Source organism: Protopterus annectens, chromosome 17.part0 (genome assembly GCF_019279795.1).
Source record: "Protopterus annectens isolate FY-2018-M chromosome 17.part0, PAN1.0, whole genome shotgun sequence".
NCBI lineage: Eukaryota > Metazoa > Chordata > Ceratodontiformes > Protopteridae > Protopterus > Protopterus annectens.
Window position 1 is genome coordinate 249292736 of NC_056751.1, and position 22636 is coordinate 249315371.

At 42.2% G+C, this 22636-nt stretch overlaps 1 protein-coding gene across 1 annotated transcript in view; it reads left to right on the forward strand.

Moving 5' to 3' along the window:
* Positions 1-22636, forward strand: part of ANO3 (anoctamin 3) — a 3574693-nt gene that overhangs the window by 3528429 nt on the left and 23628 nt on the right. Inside the window, exon 25 of the mRNA XM_044059352.1 lies at positions 8583-8663. Within this exon, the coding sequence (XP_043915287.1) occupies positions 8583-8663 (81 nt within the window). The remainder of the gene's footprint in view (positions 1-8582; positions 8664-22636) is intronic.

The window sequence follows — 22636 nt, forward strand, 5'->3', positions numbered from 1 at the left end:
GCACTCAGGTCACTCTACAAGTACAAATATGACTCTGTCATTGTCCATGTTGGTGTGAATGACCTGAGATGTACCTCCCTGGACTACATGAAAAGAGACATGGAGGGGCTGTCTGATCTTATAGCCCAGGCAGTTATGACCCTAGCTTGAGTAGCATCCTGCCATCACCTAGAATGATACCACTGTACAAGGACAAAATGAATGACTTCAACAATTGGCTAAGCTTCTGGTGTCATTCTAAGGGGATCCAGTATCTGTCTGCCTGGGATGACATGATCGACAAATCACGATGCTTTGCCAGAGATGGCCTGCACCTGTCACCCTTGGGATTCCGGATACTGGCTAAGGCTCTTGCCACCCCTATAGTGCCTTTTTTAGGCAAGGTTCAAATGACAAATTCACCACCATAACAGGTACAAGCAAGCAAAATCTGAGGGTAATGCTACTCAGTGCTAGAAGTCTAAACCTCAAAATGCACTCACTCGAAGCACTCCTTAAGATGGAGAACATCGACATATGTGCAGTGACAGAGACCTGGTTCAAGGCTCCAGAGAGCACCCCTGCATTACCAGGCTATAATTCATACTACACCTTTCGGCCAGCTAACCTGGACCGAAACACTAAAGGGGGAGGCGTGTCCATATTCATTAAGGATATCCACACATCCAGGCTAGTTACTCAGCATAATGCATTCAAGATTATCCATCTGCAACTAACTCTGGGCAAGACCGCAATCCAGATTGTAGCTTGCTACAGATCCCCCACCATGCCCCAGGATTCCCACTACTCATTTCTTGATACACTGGAAAATATTAGGGTACAACCTAACACCCTAATAATGGGCGATTTCAACTACCCCACCATTAACTGTGAAAACTACTTATGTACCAATTCTTGTGCTCAACGTTTTCTGGAATTCATAAATTCCAACACTTTGGATCAACTTATCCACACCCCCACCAGGGGCAGCAGTATCCTAGACCTGGTCATTGCCAACATGGGCAACCGGTGTTCCACACCAGAGGTCAATTCCTCGTTGGTCAGATCTGACAACAAGCTAATCACCCTAGACAGCCACATCCTGCCCCCACCCCCCATTAGGGAAACCACCGTAACAAATTTCTCCAAAGCCAACTTCATGCTTCTTAAGACAGAAGTGGCAAACTTCATGACACCCATGCTGATGACAATAGAGGTACAACTGCTGAATCCTAACAAATGTTCTTTCTAAGCACTTACATGAGTGCATAGATCGTGCAATCCCTAACAGAACCAAGATGCTATCCTCCAAAAAAAGGAAGCCAATCTGGCGGTCCCCTGCCATAAACAAACTCTACAACAGAAGAAAGAAACTGTTGCAAAAAAGAGTAAAGTCCCATGATTGGAGGAACTCCCCAGTCAGCCTCAGTAAGAAGCTGAGATCCCTCATAAAATCCTCCAAAGCTAGTTACAAAAACAAAATCACCACTGATTCAAAAGACAACCACAAAGCATTCTATAGCTATGTCAAGAATCTCAATGGCAACATTCAGATCTGCTCTGAGTTACAACACAATGGCACTAAATATACAGAACCAACTGTTATTGCCAACATCCTGGCAGATAGGTACAGTGCTAACTTTACCCCCCTTTCATCCCCTAAAGGGCCCATCTCTATACCAGAAGAATGAGAAGTTCCTGTAATCACAGCTGCACAGGTAAAAAAACACTCTCCAAAGCCAAGAACACAGCATCCATGGGACCTGACAACATCTCAGGTTGCGTTCTACATGAACTACAGAATGAACTGGCAGCCCACCTAGGTACCATGTTCAGTCATAGCCTCACCTCAGACTTTGTGCCCACTGAATGGCACACAGTGACAGTTATCCCACTCCACAAAAGGGAGCCACCATGGACCCTGGGAAATACCACCCCATTAGCCTGACGAGACTGGTCTGCAAGGCTATAGTATCATCATGGAACTTATAAACAATGACATTGGTAATCTCCAAACTCTGGACCCCACCCAGTTTGGGTTTGTAAAAGGCAGATCATGTCTCCTAAACCTGATAGACTTCTTTGAAACGGTCACCAAAGCCGTAGATGAGGGTAAGGTGTTTCACGCAGCCTATCTAGATCTTGTCAAGGCTTTCAACACCATCCCCCACTCTGGAATTATAGATAAACTCACTAAACTTGGAATAAATCCCTATGTCACAAGATGGGTTGCCAACTGGCACACTGATAGAACCCACATTGTGAAAGTAGCAGACTGCAAATCCAACCTCAGACCAGTGACAAGTGGGGTACCACAGGGTTCAGTCCTGGGTCCTTTCCTGTTTGGTATCTACTTCTCTGAAGTACAGGCTAACACAGAAGGTCTTTGGCTAACAAAGTTCGCAGATGACTGCAAACTAGGAGCCATAATCAAAACTCCTAACAATGTGGACATCCTACTAGAGGGCCTCACTGAGACAGATGCCTGGTGTCAAAGCCATGGCCTCAAGCTCAATGCCAAAAAGTGCATTGTCATCCCTTTTGGTAAAAACTCTGTACCCATGAACTACCACATAGGTGGTAGTCTACTTAACACATAAAGTGTGATGAGACCTTGGGACACAGGTGGACAGTGGTCTCTCCTTTGATAATCACATTGCCACAGTAGTCCGGAAATTCTTCTATGTGGCACACCTCATCACAAAAGGTTTCTCATCCAGGAAAAAAGAGTTCATTGTCCCCCTCTACTCATCACTCATTAGACCCATTATAGAGTACAATGCCCCTTTTGGTATGTACCGCATAAGACATCTACAACAACTGGAAAGGCCATAGAAGTACCTCACAAAGAGGATTACTAGCATCAAACAGATGCCCTATGCAGACCATCTCAAAAAACTCCAGCTTTACTCCGTTGCATATCACCTACTCGGAGGAGATCTCTGCCAAACATACAAAGCTATGTCAAACCCAGAGCTGCTGGACATGCTCCACTTAAAGAAATCGCAATCCCTCCAAGCTACATACTCTAGGGACCTAAATTTTGTCACCACAATAAGCAGAACATGCTGGAGGGATAGATTCCTGTCCCAGAGACTTCCCATAATCTGGAACAAACTACCTATCTATATCAAACAAACCTCCTCATTAGCACTCTTCAAGAAAAATCTTGATGATTGGATGGGAGATAGGAAATTCACCCTGGGGATCGCTTCTGTGAATCTGCTCAACAGGGGCACAGGAAAATAATTTTCTTGGGTGGCGAAAGCCAGGATACCTTTTGGCTAGGCTTATGTAGGCTCTAGAGCCAATAACCTAGTACCTACCTATGAACCTAAAGGAAACAGTTAAACACGTAGTATAAACATGTAATGTATTTTTCTTCTTCTTCTCTTCTCTTGCTCATCTATAATCAGTGTATTCTTCCCATGGCTAAAAGATTGTGTGACTTTTTGTCTTTCTGACTATCAAATAATAAAGAATGTATTTGAAGGGGTTGGATCCCCATACTTGCTGTCTCCTATTACCAATGTGATAAACGAAAATAAATTACCAGGATATGCTACTCTTTTAAAATGTAATTACTCAGTGACTTGCATATCACTTAAAGACCAGTGTGGATTTATGATTCAAAGGTAACAGACATGACTATGTATTCTCAAACCATATGTATGCTATGGTGAGTAAACGAACCAGTCTAACTAATTGCTCTCCATCAATAAGACAATGATATCATGGACATTGAGCTGAGGAAACTTCATTATAGATATAGATGCTACCTTGTTTGTATGGAACCATCTGTGAGTAATAGTTACTTTATCTAAGGTTAGTATTTCTGCAGTAAGCTCTATCCAGGGAACTAGGATATCTATAGCTTAGATTTTTCTGTATGCATCCTGACTGTTTATTGCCTTTTACTTTATTTCTGTGTGTTTCAGCCTACAGAGACTTTACTCTATATCTGCACTATTTTTTTATTGTTTAAATATTTTTGTTTAGTTACCTTTAAGCTCATGTGGCTGGCATTTATAAGTATAATTATGCACTGTAATTTATCAAAGAAGAGGGCAATTGTTATTTACACTGTTGGTTAGCAAGCTGTATGGCACATGTTTCCCATTAGACTGCTTAAAAGCTGCTTGCAGTGAAAGAAATATTAACTGGTGTATTTGATATCTGGCTTGATTTAAGAGCAGTAAGTAACTGGAAGTCTCTGAATTTTTTTGGGGTGGTGGTGGCAGTACTACTGTATCAGGAAGAAGGCTGTGAGAAATTAGAGAATGTTGCCAGCCTTCTCTGAGAATTGTGTAGGTGTGTGTGTGTGTGTGTGTGTGTGTGTGTGTGTGTGTGTGTGTGTGTGTGTGTGTGTGTGTGTGTGTGTGTGTGTGTGTGTGTGTCTGTGTGTGTATATAAATGGTACTTTGTGTGAAAGGCAGTTACTGTAGATAAAGGACCTGGAAGGCATTGGTTTACAGAGAAAGTGATGAGACAGAGCCTTGTGGGAGTGTTTGGCCAAAGACTCAGCTCTGTAAGGTCTGTGTGCAATGCAGCTCAGTCTCATTACTGAGGTTGGAAGCCCATACCTATGACAATAATCCATATCCCTTTTATTATTATTTTGAATTTAGGATGCACTTTGTAAACCAGTTATTGAAACGTATTTGTTTATGTATTCTTGCTGTTACTTTACTCTTGTCTGGTAGGGGTGAGACTCAAACCACTTCAATGCCCGCCATTTTGATGTCAGTGGGTGGCATCCTGCCATCTCGTGTAACACTGGTGACAGTTTTATAATAGTACCATATCATTAGAGGTAGTTGTAGTTGCATAGTCACATTTGATAGCACTTTTGGGATGCTGTAACTGTAATTATTCAACTTAAACAACTTTGTCACCAAAGGTTTGTGTGATAATCCTCTCAGCTACAAAATAAAATTTACAGAGGTGTAGTTGCCTACAGCAGCTGTTTTTGTTTTAGTCAAATTAGTTTAGGAACATGCAAAAATGAGCTCTTCTGAAAACTGTGGTAAAATGTTAGTTGCCCTGCTGAAGAAGGAATGTAGAGCCAGAGGAATCCAGCAGGTTAATAGGTTAATTCATCAGTGTAGAAGATGGTGGCAGCTTTGCCCAGAATGCAGCATGGAGCATGTGTGCAAAAACAGGCAGACCGGGAGAAGTCCCAGAAGTACTCTAAAGCCCAAATGGAAGTACGGATACTGGCACTTGAAAATGAAACGCACAGAACATGAGGAAACTGAGCAAAAGTAACAACTAGTAGAGGAGAGCAGAGATGGAAGCAATACCAGTATGAAAATAAAATGATCTTCTTATATCAGAAGCACATGAGTCATGGGGAGGTGAAAAATCACACATAGGCAGCCCAGATCAGTAAAAAACATCTTCCTCAATATAAGGAGAGGGGTGATTTGGATTGTTTTATAAGGGTCTTTGAAAAGGTGTGTATTCAGCACCAAGCTGACTACAGTTAGTTTTAACTTATCTGCTGCTGTGTAAATCAGTGCATGCAGTTTCTAAACTCAGTGATGCAGACTCTTTAAATTATGCCAAAGTTAAAAAAAGGTTCCTTAATTGTTTCAAACTGATACTAGGGTTGAAAAGAAAGTTTAGAGAATACAGGAAAAAGGCAGATCAAAGTATGACTGGGTATATTGCAGAAATCAGCACATATTTTTACACATATGTCAGTGGATGTAAGGTCACCACATCTGAAATGTTTTCAGATGCTTTTGTTAGGGAGCAAGCCCTTAGAACTCTACCCGAAGACCTTAGGATGAATGGATGACCAGGAATGTAAAACAAGTCTTACAGTGACTGAGTTGATTTCCTCTCTTAAGCATTTTTTTAAGAATAATCAAAGTGCTGTCATTGATTTTAGGTTCCTTTCCTTCAAGTAACATTTTAGGGACCTTTACGAAGCAAACAGATTGCCATGCAAATGCATTTTAGTTGTTAAGATCATAAAAAGTAGAGGGTTTAATGCAGACCCCTGTGGAACTACTATGATGGATTTAAAGCAATGAGGTATTGCCTTATACACAATATTACAGGTTTACTGCATCCAACTGAATGAAGTTTCTGCAGCAGAGTAGGGCAGCTAATAACATCAAATGCCTTTAAGACATCCAGGAATAAGGCTGCAGTGCTAAGACCATTATCACAGTTGGTAATGACATGCTTGACTCTTTCACTGCATCTTTTGTCTTGGCTAGAAGTTGCATTGTGTATTTGTAAGCTAATTCTGCTAAATTAGGTATTCTGTCAGTTGAAGTTGCATTATCTGTTCCAGGATCTCCAGTAATGGACTTAATATTTTTCTGTTTGTGTTGCTCATGCCTTTCAAATAAAGGAATAATTCTGGATTGTTTCCAAAGTGATAGACAAATTCCTTTAATGAGGTTTCTGTATAAAAGTAGCATCAGTGGATAGTCATTGTAACTTAATAGCCTCTTGAAGTAAACTGGGAGAAAGCTGTCCACTGAGAGTGACTTATTATCTTATTTGTGGTTTTTACTGCTACATGTTGGGAGGTAAAAATGAGTTATTGTGCTGGTAACATGTTATTTTCGGAGCATTTTTGGATGATAAATTTGAAATCGTTTGCAAAAAAAAAAGTATTTGCCTATCAAGGTAGTTTGATTGGTTTGAAGAGTTGTTATTGTTGTGTCTTACTTTGCCCACTACTTGGTTGATATGGTGGTGCTGCGGTAGCATTGTCGCTTCACAGTAAGACGCTGTCCAGTTCGATTCTCAGCTAGAGTGTCTTCTGCATGGAGACATGCGTGAATGGGTGTATCTTCGTTGAAGGCTGTGCGTCAGGGCTGGTAACTCGGCACGTAAAAACTAACTACCAGTCGTTAGCGGACCGGAGTTCCGCTGTAGCGACCCCTAACCGGGAAAAGCCGAAAGACACAACAACAACTTGGTTGATAATGCTCTGGAATGCAACAGATTTATCTTGGTTTCTTTCTTTGAAATAGATATAGTATGTTCCTTTATCTGAATTCTCATTCAGTGCACACCCGGTAAATCTTTGTCAAACTTTTATTGGTTTGACTGAAATAACTGACAGAGTTCTTGTAATTATTTTTTCTTCTGTTGATAAACTATGAATTAGGTGTCCATTACCAAGGCTTTTTTGACATTATTAAACACTATCAATCTTACAATGATTGAACGGATTTCCTGTCTTACCATTTTTTAAAGAAAACTTAAAGTCCTGTTGTCATTGATTTGTGTTCTTTCCTGCAAGTTAGCATTTTAGTAAATTTGTGTCACATATTTTTAGACATTTCAATGCCAAAAGTAAATCTCTGTCATCTCTTACTTATTCACTAACTTCAACTCTAGTCTTCTTTTTCTCTCTCTACCCATCATAAAAGTAGGTGCACTCTATGCCCTGCTCTCTTCTTGTACATATTGCATACATGTGGTTCCTGTATTTAACTTATCTTGTGTAATGCCAACTGCAAAGGTTATTTATTGATTTGCAACGTTAATTATTTCACTACGCTCATTGTTTTTCTCCCAAGTCCCTGCTGAAAATGGACCCTGTCCAGTAGGGCTAACTCAGTGAGCAAAATGTAAATAAATAAAAAAATAAACAAATACAAATAAGTTTCCATGCAAATGTTGTCTAAATTGCACAAATCCAGTTGCAGTATGCTATAAGACAGATTTTAAAAGGGTACAGCTGAAGTGTTCTGTAGTACAATTAATAATATGTGTCTGAATCTACTTCTGACTGCAAATACTATGCCTTATTTAAAAGGAATATAAATTGTCAGTGTTCCAGAAAATGAACATATGCATATGCCATTATCATTTCAAGAACAGTTAATATACTATGATCTCATAAATCTGGGTGAAACAATTATGACATTTAGCTTACTTGTACGTTTTAGCACAATTCTGTAAATTAAGTGAAAAAGAACTGCTTGGATGTCATGACTTGCTATGTTTTAATATAGTCATCTGGGAGGTCATATAACTTGTTCAGATGTCATAATCAGGTACTATAGTTGCTAGCATGGTCAACAGTCTCTTAATTCTTATCCTGGGTCCAACCAATCTTTATATAGCAGCAGTATCAACCAACTGTGCTGCAGAATGTATGCCACTTAAAAATGCACAATCCCATGCCTCTAGCTATGGTGCTTATGAAGGATTGTGGGTTGGCAGGTAAATTGGACATCATCTGAGAGCATTCACTGCATTCGTTCATGATTATTATGGACATTTTTTTTTTTTTGCTTTTTGTGTTATCAGGGTATGTTGTCTTTCATCACGGTTACTTTGTTAAACAGTGTTTACTTTTGCAGTGAAACATTTTATTTTACATTTTGTTACTTAACAAACATTTAACATCAAATATTGATGTCTATTTCTTTTTCTGTTCTGTATTTAGAGGTTCTGTGTCACCTTTCCTTTCCAGTTTGTTAACATACAAGAAAAATAAATGCATTCAAAGCCACATATTAAATACAATACTTTGAATGATGCCTTACTTGAAACTCAAAGCTGAATATTTTGTCTGCAGTGAATTGTGTTAAATTAAGTTTATCTGATGACATTGTATTTTGCAGGTGTTTAAAAGGATATGTCAACAGTAGTTTGTCAGTATTTGACATGCGTTTGCTTGGTGAGGAATACTCCGGTTACTGCAGGTATGTAATAGAGCTTGTGCTGCATAAAAATAAATAATATTGTCTTCTTTTTTATAATCATAGGTTACTTTCTTTTTTATCATTATTTAGCATGTCATAATGGGCTTTCAAGAGCACTACCTCAGAAGTAGTGTTTGTCTGTCCTTTTTAAGATAAGCCTGTTAAAGAGACTCCTCTACACACAGTCAAGGTGAAGCTGCACAAACATCAATAGCACATAGGAAAAAAAGATGAATAGCATAACACTGAACTCTGTTTCCCATAGGAAATCATTGCTGGTGTAGTTTCTAACTGCGCACTGGTGATGATTTCTTTGTTGTGGGAGATTTATCATTTTTTCGCGTTGGTACACTCGGGGAGTTGGTATGTATAATTTCAGGGATGCATATGGCTCATATCTCTCAACCTCTTACCACAAGAAATCTGGACAAAGCCAAAAATAATGGAAGACAAAGGTCCCAAAACAAGGACAAATTTTAACTATTCATCTTATAAACTTGGAAAGTTGCTTGAATAAAAGGTTTTGTATTATATGGATTTTTTTGAAGGATATGAAGGCTAACGTGCAAATGTTTGTCATTATTTAATGACTTCAGTCCTCAAAAATTTGCCTGAAAACAACAATTTTTATGAGGAAAACACCAAAAATATGAGGCAAAAATCTGGACAGTTGAGAGGTAAGGCTTACTCCCACATTGGATGGGTGCAGGGAAGCTTGTCCTTTGTAAAAAAATAACTAAAAATGTGTTTTTTGCCCTTTTGAATTTCACACTTTTTTTTATCCTTTCAGAACATTCCCCCATATTCTCAAAAGCTTGCACGGTGTGCAAGATCGGTGCAGGAGCTCAAACAGGCAATATGTCTGCCGTGCGATCCAGGAACAGCCTGCAGGGTCGTGCACGAGAGCTCCTTCACTAATCCTGCATGGACGAAGCTGTTGTATGCAAATCACCCCTTTTGCAGAAGAAATCCATGCAAATGAGGTGAATTTGCAATCCAGGAAGCTTGCGACCATCTGTGCAGGACTAGTACAATCAGCAGAAATGTACTCGGTTAGTAACCGAATACATTTCTGCAAAATCCAAAACGGAGCAATGACAGCCCCAAATAAAGGCTGCATATCATGTAGTAAGCATGCCAATGGCCAAGTATAAGGCCATTGGCATTGCAAACAATACAAAAATTTTAAAAATCAACTTTTATGTTTTATTAGCCGATCTCAGACGTTTAAGCATAGGGCAGCGGGGCGCAAATGGGATCAGGGGGAAAATAACAAAATGAACCTAAATTAAGCATTCTAACTAAAATCAGTATTCTGCCATGCAAGTCAATGGCAGGCAGAAGACAACCTGGCCAGTGACTACTGGTTGCTAAGGGGGGAGGCTCAGTGTGAGACATGTGACTATGCATTAGCAGGCAATCCTATGCAAATGAGGGGAAAGATAGTGAATCCCAGTTTTCCCCAGGATGTGAGTCAGGTCCCAACAGTGCAAGAGTACGAATAGCCTGGTGCAAGCCTAGGAGGTACGTGCCATCATGGGGGTGTGTCAGACATACTGTAAGTGGATTGGAGCCCTGTGGCTCAGGGTTGCTCCTAGTTTAGCACAGCTAAGCTAGGGGGTGTGTCTAAACCTGCCTAGCAGTCTTTACAAAGCCTAAGCAGGTGTGCGCATCGCTCACTGGGTTGTACAGGAACAAAAAAGAAGTAAACCAGGAAATAGCAGCAGTATGAACATTTGAGCACTCTGTTTGTGTGGAGCACACACAGGCTTAAACAGGAAGGCAATGGGAAAGGAAAACAGCAGTAAGAAGGTAATCAAGGAGAACTAACTTAGCTGGCAGATGAAATATATCAGAATCGGCCAATTACACAGGCAGCAGACCCATCCAGCCCAGAACACTACTATAAACTAAGCAAACACCTTCCTCTCTGTTTTTTCCCACACTCTACACCACTGGTGTATACAAGCGGGAACATTTTAACTAACAAACCTACAAAATGAGAAGGACTGCAGCAGGCAACATAGAACAACATGTGCAAGAGGCTGAGGGTGGTGAGGATGTGAATGCTGCCATACAACCCACAGTGAGGAGATGGATAAGAGTGTAAAGACCCAGGGTAACCTACCAGGGGCTACATGAGCTGGAGATAGTTGAGCTCTATAGGGTGGACAGAGACCTCCTACAGCAATGTGTTGAGCTGTGCCGGCCATACCTGTCACACCAAACTGACCGAGGGGAACCCATCACAGTGGATACCAAGGTATGTGTAGGCCTAGGTATACTAGCCACAGGTACCTCCCAAAGCACAACTGGGGATATCGTGGGGATCTCACAAGCATCAGCATCCAGAGTATTCCACCAGTTCCTGGATGCCATGTCAGCACATGCCAGTAAGCACGTATGTTTCCTCAACACCCATGAGGTGTTGACCAGCAATATGCGTCTCTTCCACCAAATAGCAGAATACCCCGGGGTAGTGGGTGCTATAGACTGCATGCCCATACACATCAAAGCACCACTCGGTGAGCAGGGTAGGGCCTACATCAACCACAGGGGCATCCCCTCCATCAACTGCCAGGTCATATTTGATGCCCAGGGCATTATAATGAATGTGTGTGCAGGCTGCCCTGGAAGATTTGACGATTCCCACATATGGCATCTGACGCAGCTGTACCAGAGATTTGCCAATGGGGACATCCCCTATGGCCACCTAGTGGGGGAGGCTGGGTACTCACTGGAGCCATGGCTGATGACACCCATCAGAAATGCGCACACACACACCTGAACAACAACACCATAATGAGGCACATGTACAGGCCAGACATATAATAGAGCATGTGTTTGGGATGGTCAGGTCACGGTTCCACTGTCTGGACACATCCGGTGGAGCCTTGCAGTATTCACCAGCTACATGTACCCAAATTGTTATGGTATGTGCTATGCTACACAATATGATCCTGCGGAAACAGCTTCAGCAGGAACAGCATGGGGCAGGGACACACAGCCCCCCACCAATGCCCAGGCCTGCACAGGCACAAGAGTGACCTGGAGGAGGAACAACCAGATTCAAAAACACCCAAAAATGAAAAACAACAATGCTGGCAGAAACACAGATGGCTGAAGAAAATCCATTTAATAAAAGTGTTCAGTGATCTGGTACCTCGGCAATTCGCCTTCAGTGGAACAATTTCAAAGCAACAAACCATCCCCTTATATACCAACTAGGCTAATTGTTCACAATGTTAATTAATTAAATAATCAATTTTCAAAAAATTTTTAAAGTGCCAATACATGCACTAAATACAAATACAAATAGATGTTATAAAAACTAATTTGAAGAAGAGGAAACACATAAAAAGAATTGAATTAAACATACAATAACATGACATAACACCCCCCACACACATTTTTACAAACAACCTATTCAAAAAACTACAATTGCTTAATCATATCACATAAATAAAGTACAAAATTACTAAAGTTCAATAAAAAGACATCAAAAAGTGAAATTACTATCCAACTTCATACCCCTAAGATGTAATGTATGATAACTAACTATCATTTTATGTTCCAACCTATTCAATTCCCTTTTAAAGTTTCCCACAGAATTTCTGGGACGTGCCAACACACTGAAAATAAACCGCTCACTACTATCATTATGTACGGACACAAAATGGGAAGCCGGAGGACTATTTAAATTACTCCTCCTGATATCACCCAAATGCTCAAGAATACGAACTTTTACCCTCCTTGCGGTCAAACCAATATACCAAAAGGGACAAGAACAATCACAACCAATGGCATAAATGACCCCACAAGAAAGACAATCAAATCTTTCAAAAGCAAAATATCTTTTGTCATTAATCTTGACACCATGCAAATTTCTCACTCTGTTGCATACTGAACAATGCCCACACCTATACCTACCCACTTCTCTTCCAGCTAAGGGGCAATCCAGCTTTTTAATAAGTAACTCCTTCAAGTTACTAAACCTCCTATAGGAGAAAGTTATGTGTTTGGGAAACAGCCTACCAACCTGCATATCATCTATCACGATGTGCCAATATTGCCTCATAATCCTTTCTAACCGCTTGGAGAAATTAGAAAATTTAGTTACAAAAAATAACCTCTGATTATCATCCTGATGCTGAAATACCCTACCAACTTTATGCTGTTCAACATAACGTCTCCCACACAGCCTATGCTTGATCCCAAAAAGATCCGCTTCAGGATACCCTCTACGAGATAACCTTTCCTGTACCTCATTTAAAAATACTTCACGATATGAAAATTCAAAAGTGTTTCTGAAAATCCTTCTCATTTCACCCTCTGGCAATGCCCTAATCAAATGGGGAGGATGCATGCTACTAGCATGCAAAAATTTATTCACCATAGTAGGTTTTCTATATGGTCTATGTTGCACTGTACCATGTTCCTCAATGTAAAATTCAACATCCAGAAAAGGTATCCTTCGGGACTGACATTCCCAAACCAACTGTAAGCCATGTGTGTTACCATTAAGATCCTGCATAAACTCCAAAAATGAAGACTGGCTGCCCCTACAAACAAAAATCAAATCATCAATATATAATTTATAAAAAAACAACATTATTGATGAAAAAGGGTTTGTGAAACATGAACTGCTTCTCGAACTCCCCCATATAAGTGACAGGACAAATGCTGCCCCCATCGCAGTCCCCCTGACTTGTAAATAAAAGTTACTCTTCCACATAAAATAATTACGGGTCAAACTAAACTCTAGAAGAGATAACAAAAAGGTAGTACGGGGACCCACTCCCATCATTTTTTACATGGCCTCCAAGCCCCAACATTTGTTAATGTTGGTATATAAGGAAGATACATCAACAGTTGCCCAGAAGTAGTCATTGTTCCACTTCATCCCACACAATGCCTTACAGACATCATTAGTGTTCTTAATATGAGATGGCACCTTCATCAAGTACTTCTTAAAGTGAAAATCCAAAAATGTATTAACTTTCTCTATGTATAAACCCACGCCAGAGATGATGGGTCTCCCCAGTGGATTATTTAATCACTTGTGAATTTTTGGAATAGCATAGATATACGGATGCCTAGGTTCAGACACCGTAAGTTTGTTAACATCATTGGCCTTCAAAAACCTAAGCCTCTCACCTTTCTCCAATAATTCACGAAGATCATCAGAAAAATGCTTCAATGGGTTGCCAGATAACTTCACATAAACATTTTCCTGTAACAAACCCTGAACCATACCTTTGTACTGTTCCATATCCATAACAACCCAATTACCACCTTTATCCGCAGGTCTTACTGCTACTTTATCCAAATTAGATCTTAGCTCCTTCAATGCAAGCCATTCATTTTTCTTAAGATTGTAACTAATTTTACCTTTACAAAAATTAACAAATTCCTGCGCAAACTGTTTGTTCAAACACATTAATGGCACCTGACTGTTTAGGCGGCATAAAGGTGCTATTGGAAGGAAATTATGGTACAACCATGTGTTCATAACCCGCCCCAAAACTTTCATCACCATTTTCACCATCACAGTCATTAGGTTCACACAATTCAAAATATTCGGGAATATCATAAATACTTAAATTTAATAGATCGTCATTCTCAGAAATACTCAAAGTTTCTAAATCAGAAAGTCTTTCATATTCAGAAAAGAACACCCTCAAATTCAATTTTCGAACAAACTTTTTAACTTCAGTAATGATGTCTGCTAGCAGCAGAAGTTTGGTAGGAATGAATTTAGAACCTTTACATAAAACATTCAGCATGTCCTCAGACAAAGACAATTTAGATAAATTAATAACATTTGAATCACCCTCAAAAGCAGGTCGACACGCTGCAACAAAATTAGAATTCACATTTAAAGTAAGAGGGGCATTGTCCAAAATCAAGGGGTCAAAGTCCAAGACATTTGCAGAAATATCAGCGGAGCTCAAAAAGTCATTACTAACATATTTCCTTACTTTTTGTTGTTGTAAGGCTTTCCTGAATTCTTCTATGACCACGTCTGAACTTGCCAACTTGATTTTACGGCCACAGGAGCGTTTTTTGTTGATTCTGCCCTCTCCGGGGAACTTTCTGCACCTATTTCTTCAAACTACACACATTTCCTACTTCCAGTCGTCTCCATTGAAGAACAGCATGACCCAACTTCCTTCCTGGACATGCACACTCTGGATTTCTGATGATAGCGTCACCTCTTACGTGGCCAGGTATACACCTTATCATTTCCAAAGTCTCTCACATCTCTATTCAATTTACGTTTTTTACGAACAAGGACCTCTGACTCAACCTTATTAATTTTTTCATTGATATTCTTGAAGGCACTGTGATAAACAGTAAGCTATTCTGCAGCTCAACAATATCCCCCGTAGTTTATCAACAGTGCGAATATTCTTTTTCATAAGAATTTTAAGCCAGTTCAAGGTGCAATCATGTGTCTCTTGTCTCCATTCAAGTAATAAGTCATTTTCATCATCTGCAAAACCTCCGGCAGGCAGTTTATCGATATGCAAACTCCTGGGGGTAATCCACAAGGAGACATATTTTTCCAATAATTTAAAATCATATGAAACCATCACCTCCTTAGACAAAAGATGCTCCAAATGGTCAAAATCTTCAGTGCAGGAGTCAGATGCATTGACAGACCAGAAATTCATGTCAGCAAACCTGTGTTCCCTCTCTTTAAGAAAATCAGCAAACATAAAGCCATCACCGGCATAAGCTTCTCCAGCATTGACAGAACTCATAAAAAAAAACCACCAAGGGAAAGTAAAAACTTTCCACAATAGACCGTGTATTTGGGATGCTCAGGTCATGGTTCCGGTGTCTGGATACATCCAGTAGTGCCTTGCAGTATTCACCAGCTACATGTACCCAAATTGTTATGGTATGTGCTATGCTACACAATATGATCCTGGGGAAACAGCTGCAGTAGGAACAGCATGGGGCAGGGCCACACAGCCCCCCACCAATGCCAAGGCCTGCACAGGCACAGAGTGACCTGGAGGAGGAACAACATGAGCCTGCCCCAGTAGGCAGAAGGAGGCGTGCCCATTATGCCCTGGCCTTGGCAAAGAGGCAATGCATAGCACATGCACTGACACAGTAGGGACCCAGGGAATGACACCTCTCTCTGAATTGCACATGCAGTAAAAGGGATGCCAAACATGACACTACCTGTGCTCAACCATCTATAGGGAGTGTACTATGTGCATCTGACATAGGCAGCCCACCAGCACCATCCACAAGTCTGGCACACCCACAAAGTAAGTCAATCAACCTACCAATCGCCAAATGGAGTAGAATGTGTCATTACCTGTAGCTATGGTATGGATGTGAGCATGCAAGGGAATTGGGTGGCTGAATGTTATGGCAGCAGTCAGTAGACACCCATAGTGGCACCATGACATCTGTAACACATACTGGAGTTACCATAGTAGCCAGTACTACATAGGGTGACAAAACCCACTGCAGGAAATGTACTGAGTGACATGTATGTCCATATGACCCACACATGCCAGTCAGGATGGTTCACATATCCAACAACAGTGTCAGCCAGCAGGACAGGTGTAGACAAACCCAAACAGAGCCTGTGCCATGGCCCCAGAATGATGGCTATGGTTAACCTCCCCCCAGGCCTACACAGACAGACCACAGCAGGACAGGCAGTGGGATGTTAGTTCTAAAGGGTAGGAAGTCAGACAATAGGATTTGGGAGGGTGGCCTAATGGTTAAGGTGTTTGCCTTACAAACACAAGGTACAGGGTTTGAATCTCACATGGGATAACTGGCTAGGCTTAAAATGGCTCGCAAGAGCAGTTAGCCTAGTACTAACCTATTAACCTATTAACCTATTAATATGTAGGGCAACCAAAGCCATGACCTGTAGTACACTGGTATGCCTCTAGCCATCATGATAGGTAAGACTACAGACTGAAATGTAGTATCCAACATACCAGTACAGTCCCAGCAAATGTGTACAAGTGTCAGGTGTGCCCCCCATCCTACATAGACATATAGTAACAGTCAGGTGTGCCCCCCCAATCCTGTGTAGAAATGTAGAAATAGTCAGGTGTGCCCTTCCCCAACCTACATAGAAATGTAACAGTCAGGTGTGCCCCCCCCCCAATCCTGTGTAGAAATGTAGAAACAGTCAGGTGTGCCCCCCCCCCCACTATGCAGAAATGTAGTAAAAGTCCATGGCAAATGATTGATGGATACCCTGCAGAGACAGCATGCTACCTGTCAGTGTACAACACAAAGGTCAGCACTGCAGTACAAACTACCCGGACTTGACCCACACATGCAATACAGATGGCCATACCGGGCATGCTCATACACTTAGAGAAATGAAGGCAATGTAAGTCAACAACATACTGAAAGGTCATACTGGGCATGCTCACACATGTAAACACATGTAGACCATGTCTGCAAACACCAGTGGACCAGACATATCTGGCAGTCGCAGTTGTTAGTGCAGACACTCATCAGTATGCACCACTCATGCCTTGCACAAACAATTGGATAGGAATACAGATATTTATGTAAGGACAACACACTATAATAAGCCAATGGTAGATGGACATAGATGTGTGGAAGAGAGTGACTGTGACAAGGAGCCATCCAGGCCTGTCCCACCAAGCACACAGCCAAAGGGCCCCAAACACATGAGGTGCAGATGTCACTCACTGCAGATACTAGCCACCAGTATCTGTCAGCATTACAGACCATGTGGTACACGTGCCAACTGTGCAACATAACTGTACAAGGAAGTAGTCATCTAGCAACTGTATACACGTACCTGTGAAATATGACCCTGTGTGTGGCCGCATGTGGCGTGTCAACCCCTACATGAATGGGTAATGGCCCATGCACACACACTGCCCTCCTCATAGCCCTACTATGACAAGCCCACTGAGCTCATCCAATGTGAAATACACCTTTGGGAGAGTTGTAGCCTAGTAATCTCCATGGCACGTCCCATAACTGCATACTGCTGTTGTGTGATAAGCTAGTTGGGTAGGCATTCAAATCCCAGACTTGGAGTGTGTGTGTGTGTGTGTGTGTGTGTGTGTGTGTGTGTGTGTGTGTGTGTGTGTGTGTGTGTGTGTGCCTGTGTGTGTGTCTGTCTGACTGTGTAGAGAGCAATGCTTGTAAGGGTCGTCACACTCCCAACAATTTAAATGCACAACCTAGACAAGGCTGCTGATGTCATCCACCTAGAAATACACCTCTGGAAAGATTGTAGTCCAGTGATCTCTATAGCACATCCTGTAACTGCATACTGCTGTCGTGTGATAAAGTACTTAGGTAGGTGTTCTAATCCCAGACATGGCAACTGTGTGTGAGTGTGTTTGTGTGTCTGTCTGTCTGTCTGTGTAGAGAGCAATGCTTTTTAGGCTAGTCACACTCCCTACAATTCAAATGCTCAACCTTTGCAAAGCTGCTGATGTCATCCACCTAGTAATACACCTCTGGGAAGCTGTAGCCCAGTAATCTCCATAGAGCATCCTGTAACTGCGTACTGCTGTAGTGTGATAAACTAGTTAGGTAGGTGTTCTATTCCCAGACATGGCAAGTGTGTGTGTGTGTGTGTGTGTGTGTGTGTGTGTGTGTGTGTGTGTGTGTGTGTGTGTGTGTGTGTGTGTGTGTGTGTGTGTGTGTGTGTGTGTGTGTGCGTGTGTGTGTGTGTGTTCCTTTGTCAGTGTAGGGAGCAATGCTTTTGAGTCCATTCACAGATACTACAACCTCCAATGGTCCACTTTGACAAGTGTGCTGCTGTCATCAACTGTGAAATACACCTTTGGGGAAGTGATACGCCAGTAATCTCCGTGGTGCATGCCGTAACTGTGTACTGCTGTAGTGTGATAAATTAGTTAAGTAGGAGTTCTAATTCCAGCCCTGACAAGTGTGTGTGTGTGTGTGTGTGTGTGTGTGTGTGTGTGTGTGTGTGTGTGTGTGTGTGTGTGTGTGTGTGTGTGTGTCTGACTATGTCTGTGTAGAAAGCAATGCTTTTTAGGGTAGGCACACCCCCCTACAATTTAAATGTTCTGCCTTGGTAAGGCTGCTGATGTCATCCACCATGAAATACACCTCTGGGAAGGTTGTAGCCCAGTAATCTCCATAGCGCAAGCCATAACTGCGTACTGCTTAGTGTGATTCAGAACTCTGGTAGGGTTCTATACCCACCCATGGCAGTTCTGGATGTTTTGCGTGTGTTTCAATGTCTGTGTGGGGAGCTATGCATTAGAGGCTAGACACACTCAGTACATTTCAAATGCCATACTTTGGCAACCCTCTGATGTCAGCCAATGTGTTATACACCTTTGGGGAAGGAGTCATCCAGTAATCCCCATGGTGTGTCCTATAACAGCTCCATGCTGTAGTGTGTTATAGATGTCTGTTAGGGGTTCTATACCCACACATGTTGGTTGTGGATGTTTTGTGTGTGTTAAAATGTCTGTGTAGGGAGCAATGCATTTTAGGCTAGTCACACTCAACACATGTCAAATGCCCTACTTTGGCAATCCTGCTGATGTCAGCCAATGTGACATACACCTTTGGGGAAGGAGTACTGCAGCAATCACCATGGCTTGTACTATAACTGCATAGGGCTCTAGTGTAATAAACTAGTTAGGAAGGGGTTCTGCTCCCGGACATGACAGGTGTGCACGTGTGTTTTTGTACCTCGTATCCTGTGTGGAGGAGGGTGTGCGTGTGTGACACCTGGGCCCAATATGTAGCGGGTTTTGCAAATTTCCTATATGGTGGCCCTAGTACATATCACAATGTCCACTGTACAGGGATAACAGCTGTGAAATAGCCGTGAGGCTGGGGTGCATATCCATAACCATACATGTGACATCTAGGCCAGGCAATCACAGTTAGCATCCCCAGTATTACCCAGATCACACTCTCAACCCATGTCTCATACACACGCACATGGCAAGGCAACAGCCAATATGTATGTAGTGCACTGCATATTGGCGACTGATCGTAACTATGGTGTGAATGCAGTGGCCTACAGAGGCCATGGCACCCTTTTCATCAGTACGATAGACACATCATTGCAGATAGTGCGCCTTCAGTATGTTTCCCACTGGACACCTTCAACAACTGTGGTTCCATCAGATGAGATCCACAAAGACATACCATGCCTTGCACACATGCCCTGTATGGACAAATGCCACTGACACCAGGGAATACCTGTAGCATGGTATCAGTGTAGGTACAGGGTCAACCTGCTGTCCATTACCTGGCCCCACCACATGAGGGCAAGACTGTCACATCGGATGATAACATTCTATGTACACAACATGGGCCAGACAAACTAGGTACACTTCCACGTGCCACTGTACATGAATGTGGGACGTGCACATCCCAAACACCATCCATGTCATGGCATATAGAACACATACATGGCAAGCATTGCACAGCACTGGCCATGCACAATAGTAACCCAGGTGACTAGATGGTGAATACTCTACCCACCTGTGTGGGCCATTCCGGACACTATACCCCTTAGCCATAATTCAGACCATTCTCATGTGGCCTGATGCCAAGGTATACTCCTCACCTAGCCTTGTACAGCCATCTGGCACCATCAACCACTACACACCCATGAAATAATGCACACATGCACGCCGGTACTAGCACCCTGTGTCTGTAGTGTATGATGCTTCTGACCACATTCACACCCAGTACCACCCCCATTGGCATACTGAAGCATGCTGTCTAATGTCAGACACCGTCACATACCCTTTGACCATAGAACTCCAGGATAACCCCTGTGGGCCAATTGATACATATGCATTACTGTATTGTGGCAAGGTAACTGGTTAGGAAGTGTATTCATTACCCTGCCAACTGTGGCAATGTGTATGAGTCCCTTACAGAGTGTGGCTGTGTTGACACTGACATTTGTTCATGTGGACAGGCTCATGTGCTACACCTACTGTATAGCAACAGTGTTGCAGATGTCACTCATCAGCACATATATGTCTGGACAGCTCACCAACATTTAAGCTATGTGGCGCATGCTATAACTGCATACACATGTGATCATGTGATAGCTATGCATAGTCACGCAGGTGTTTGAAAACCCCATACTGGTAGGTGTATGACACAAACATGCTTAAGTTTTACTCACCCACACCTTCCCTGACATACTTTGTCTCTGTCTCTCCTTTTCACACTATCTCTGGTGGAGGTGGGTTGTACACCTGCTTTGCTAGGCAGCAGCTTGTGTTTTGTAAGTGATGGTCATGATCAGCTAATGGCCTCTGCACCAGTTGCAGTCCTCCTCTAACTGAGTGCATGTGGAACAGCTGTGGTAACATTCCCATAGCCAATTGCATGGAAACACAATCCAATATCTAGGAACATCATGTTGGTGTTGGTGCTTTACATCCAGTGTGGGCAGGAACTAGATTCGCCATTTGGCAAACAGCATCTCAGATGGATTGGGGATTTACCTCTAACAAATTACACTGTGGAAACAGAGCAACACACAGGAGGGGGATGTGCCTGACCTGACTACAGACTGTACGTGCTGCTATACTGCATGTGGAGTAATGTTGGTTTAACAGTGTGTGTGTGGATATGGCTGTCCTACATGTTGTAATATCTGCCATGTCAGTTCTATGTTTATGAGGAATCCACATCTGCAGGATTGTCTGCAGACTGGGCAGTGTGTTGTGCCCTTGGTGTCATGTGTTACCCACAGAGCATGTATCTGTGAACTGCAGAAGGTAGTGTGAGGATTACAGTCTGCAGATGGTGAAAGCCGTGACAGTTACTGACTTCATATCCCTCATAGGACACATGTTGCAACAAACCCTGTTACGACAGTACATGTATGAGGTTATCACAGCAACATGTCAATATTGGCCCTGTGTATGTGCTTCCAGCCACAACTCTGTCAACCTTTGTGCATATGTTGTGCATTTAGAGGTGCATATGTACTGTACACCATCATTAGTGTCATTATATCTGATAGCAAGCCAGGGAGATATCAGACTGCTACACGTTATGTACAGTACAGGTAATATTTGACGACATTAACGGACATTCCGTGGTCGTTTGTACAGTACTGAGGTCTGTGTAACTATGGTGAATATCGACAGTGTGTGTATTGTGAACATGTTCTTTAGCCTGTGTACAGACTGTGGTAGATGTCATTGTTATAGGTCCCGTCCTATCTGATGTTACATGCTGCTACAATGTATGTTACTGTATTGGTTTGCATGTTTGTAGGGCCATAAACACACATGTCCCATACCACAGACAGACATCAGACTGCACCGTATGGCAGCCCAGTATATGTAGGGTTAGTCTGTGAGTGGCACATATGAGGATGTGTTGAACAGATCTATATTGTACTTTTATGCTAGCTTACCATATGTGGTTGGGTTCACATTGGATGTGGTTATGCACCTTCACACAGGTGTATCTTACCCTGTGGTGTGACATCCCTGCAGAGCCTGCTATATATGCAGATACATGTGCATTCCCCCATAGGAGATGTTGGCCAGTGTTGAGCCAGTCTGCCTCTAGCCTGCACAGTGCATTGTTACATGTCTAGCAGCTTAGTGCACTTATCCAGTGAGATGTCATGTGGATATACTTGCTGTATGTACTGCTACCAGGTCTCCCTTAACAGTCATGTATGTCAGACAGCACAGTGGAATGCTGCACAGATGTATGTCAATATCTAGTGGGTAGTATGTGGCCATGGCACCCCTGTACCAGTGGTTATTATGTGTCAGGCCAGACAGGGGTGTGTGAATGCATAACCTATGGTGGCATATGTATACCAGTCGTTATGTGTTATACCCATCTGCATGGCTGTTAGCATCCATATTGTCATGCATGGTACACATGTTTAGCACTAAGGGGTTCTGTGTATACCTCCAGACCATAAAGAGTGTTTCAGAATGTCCACATATATTGGC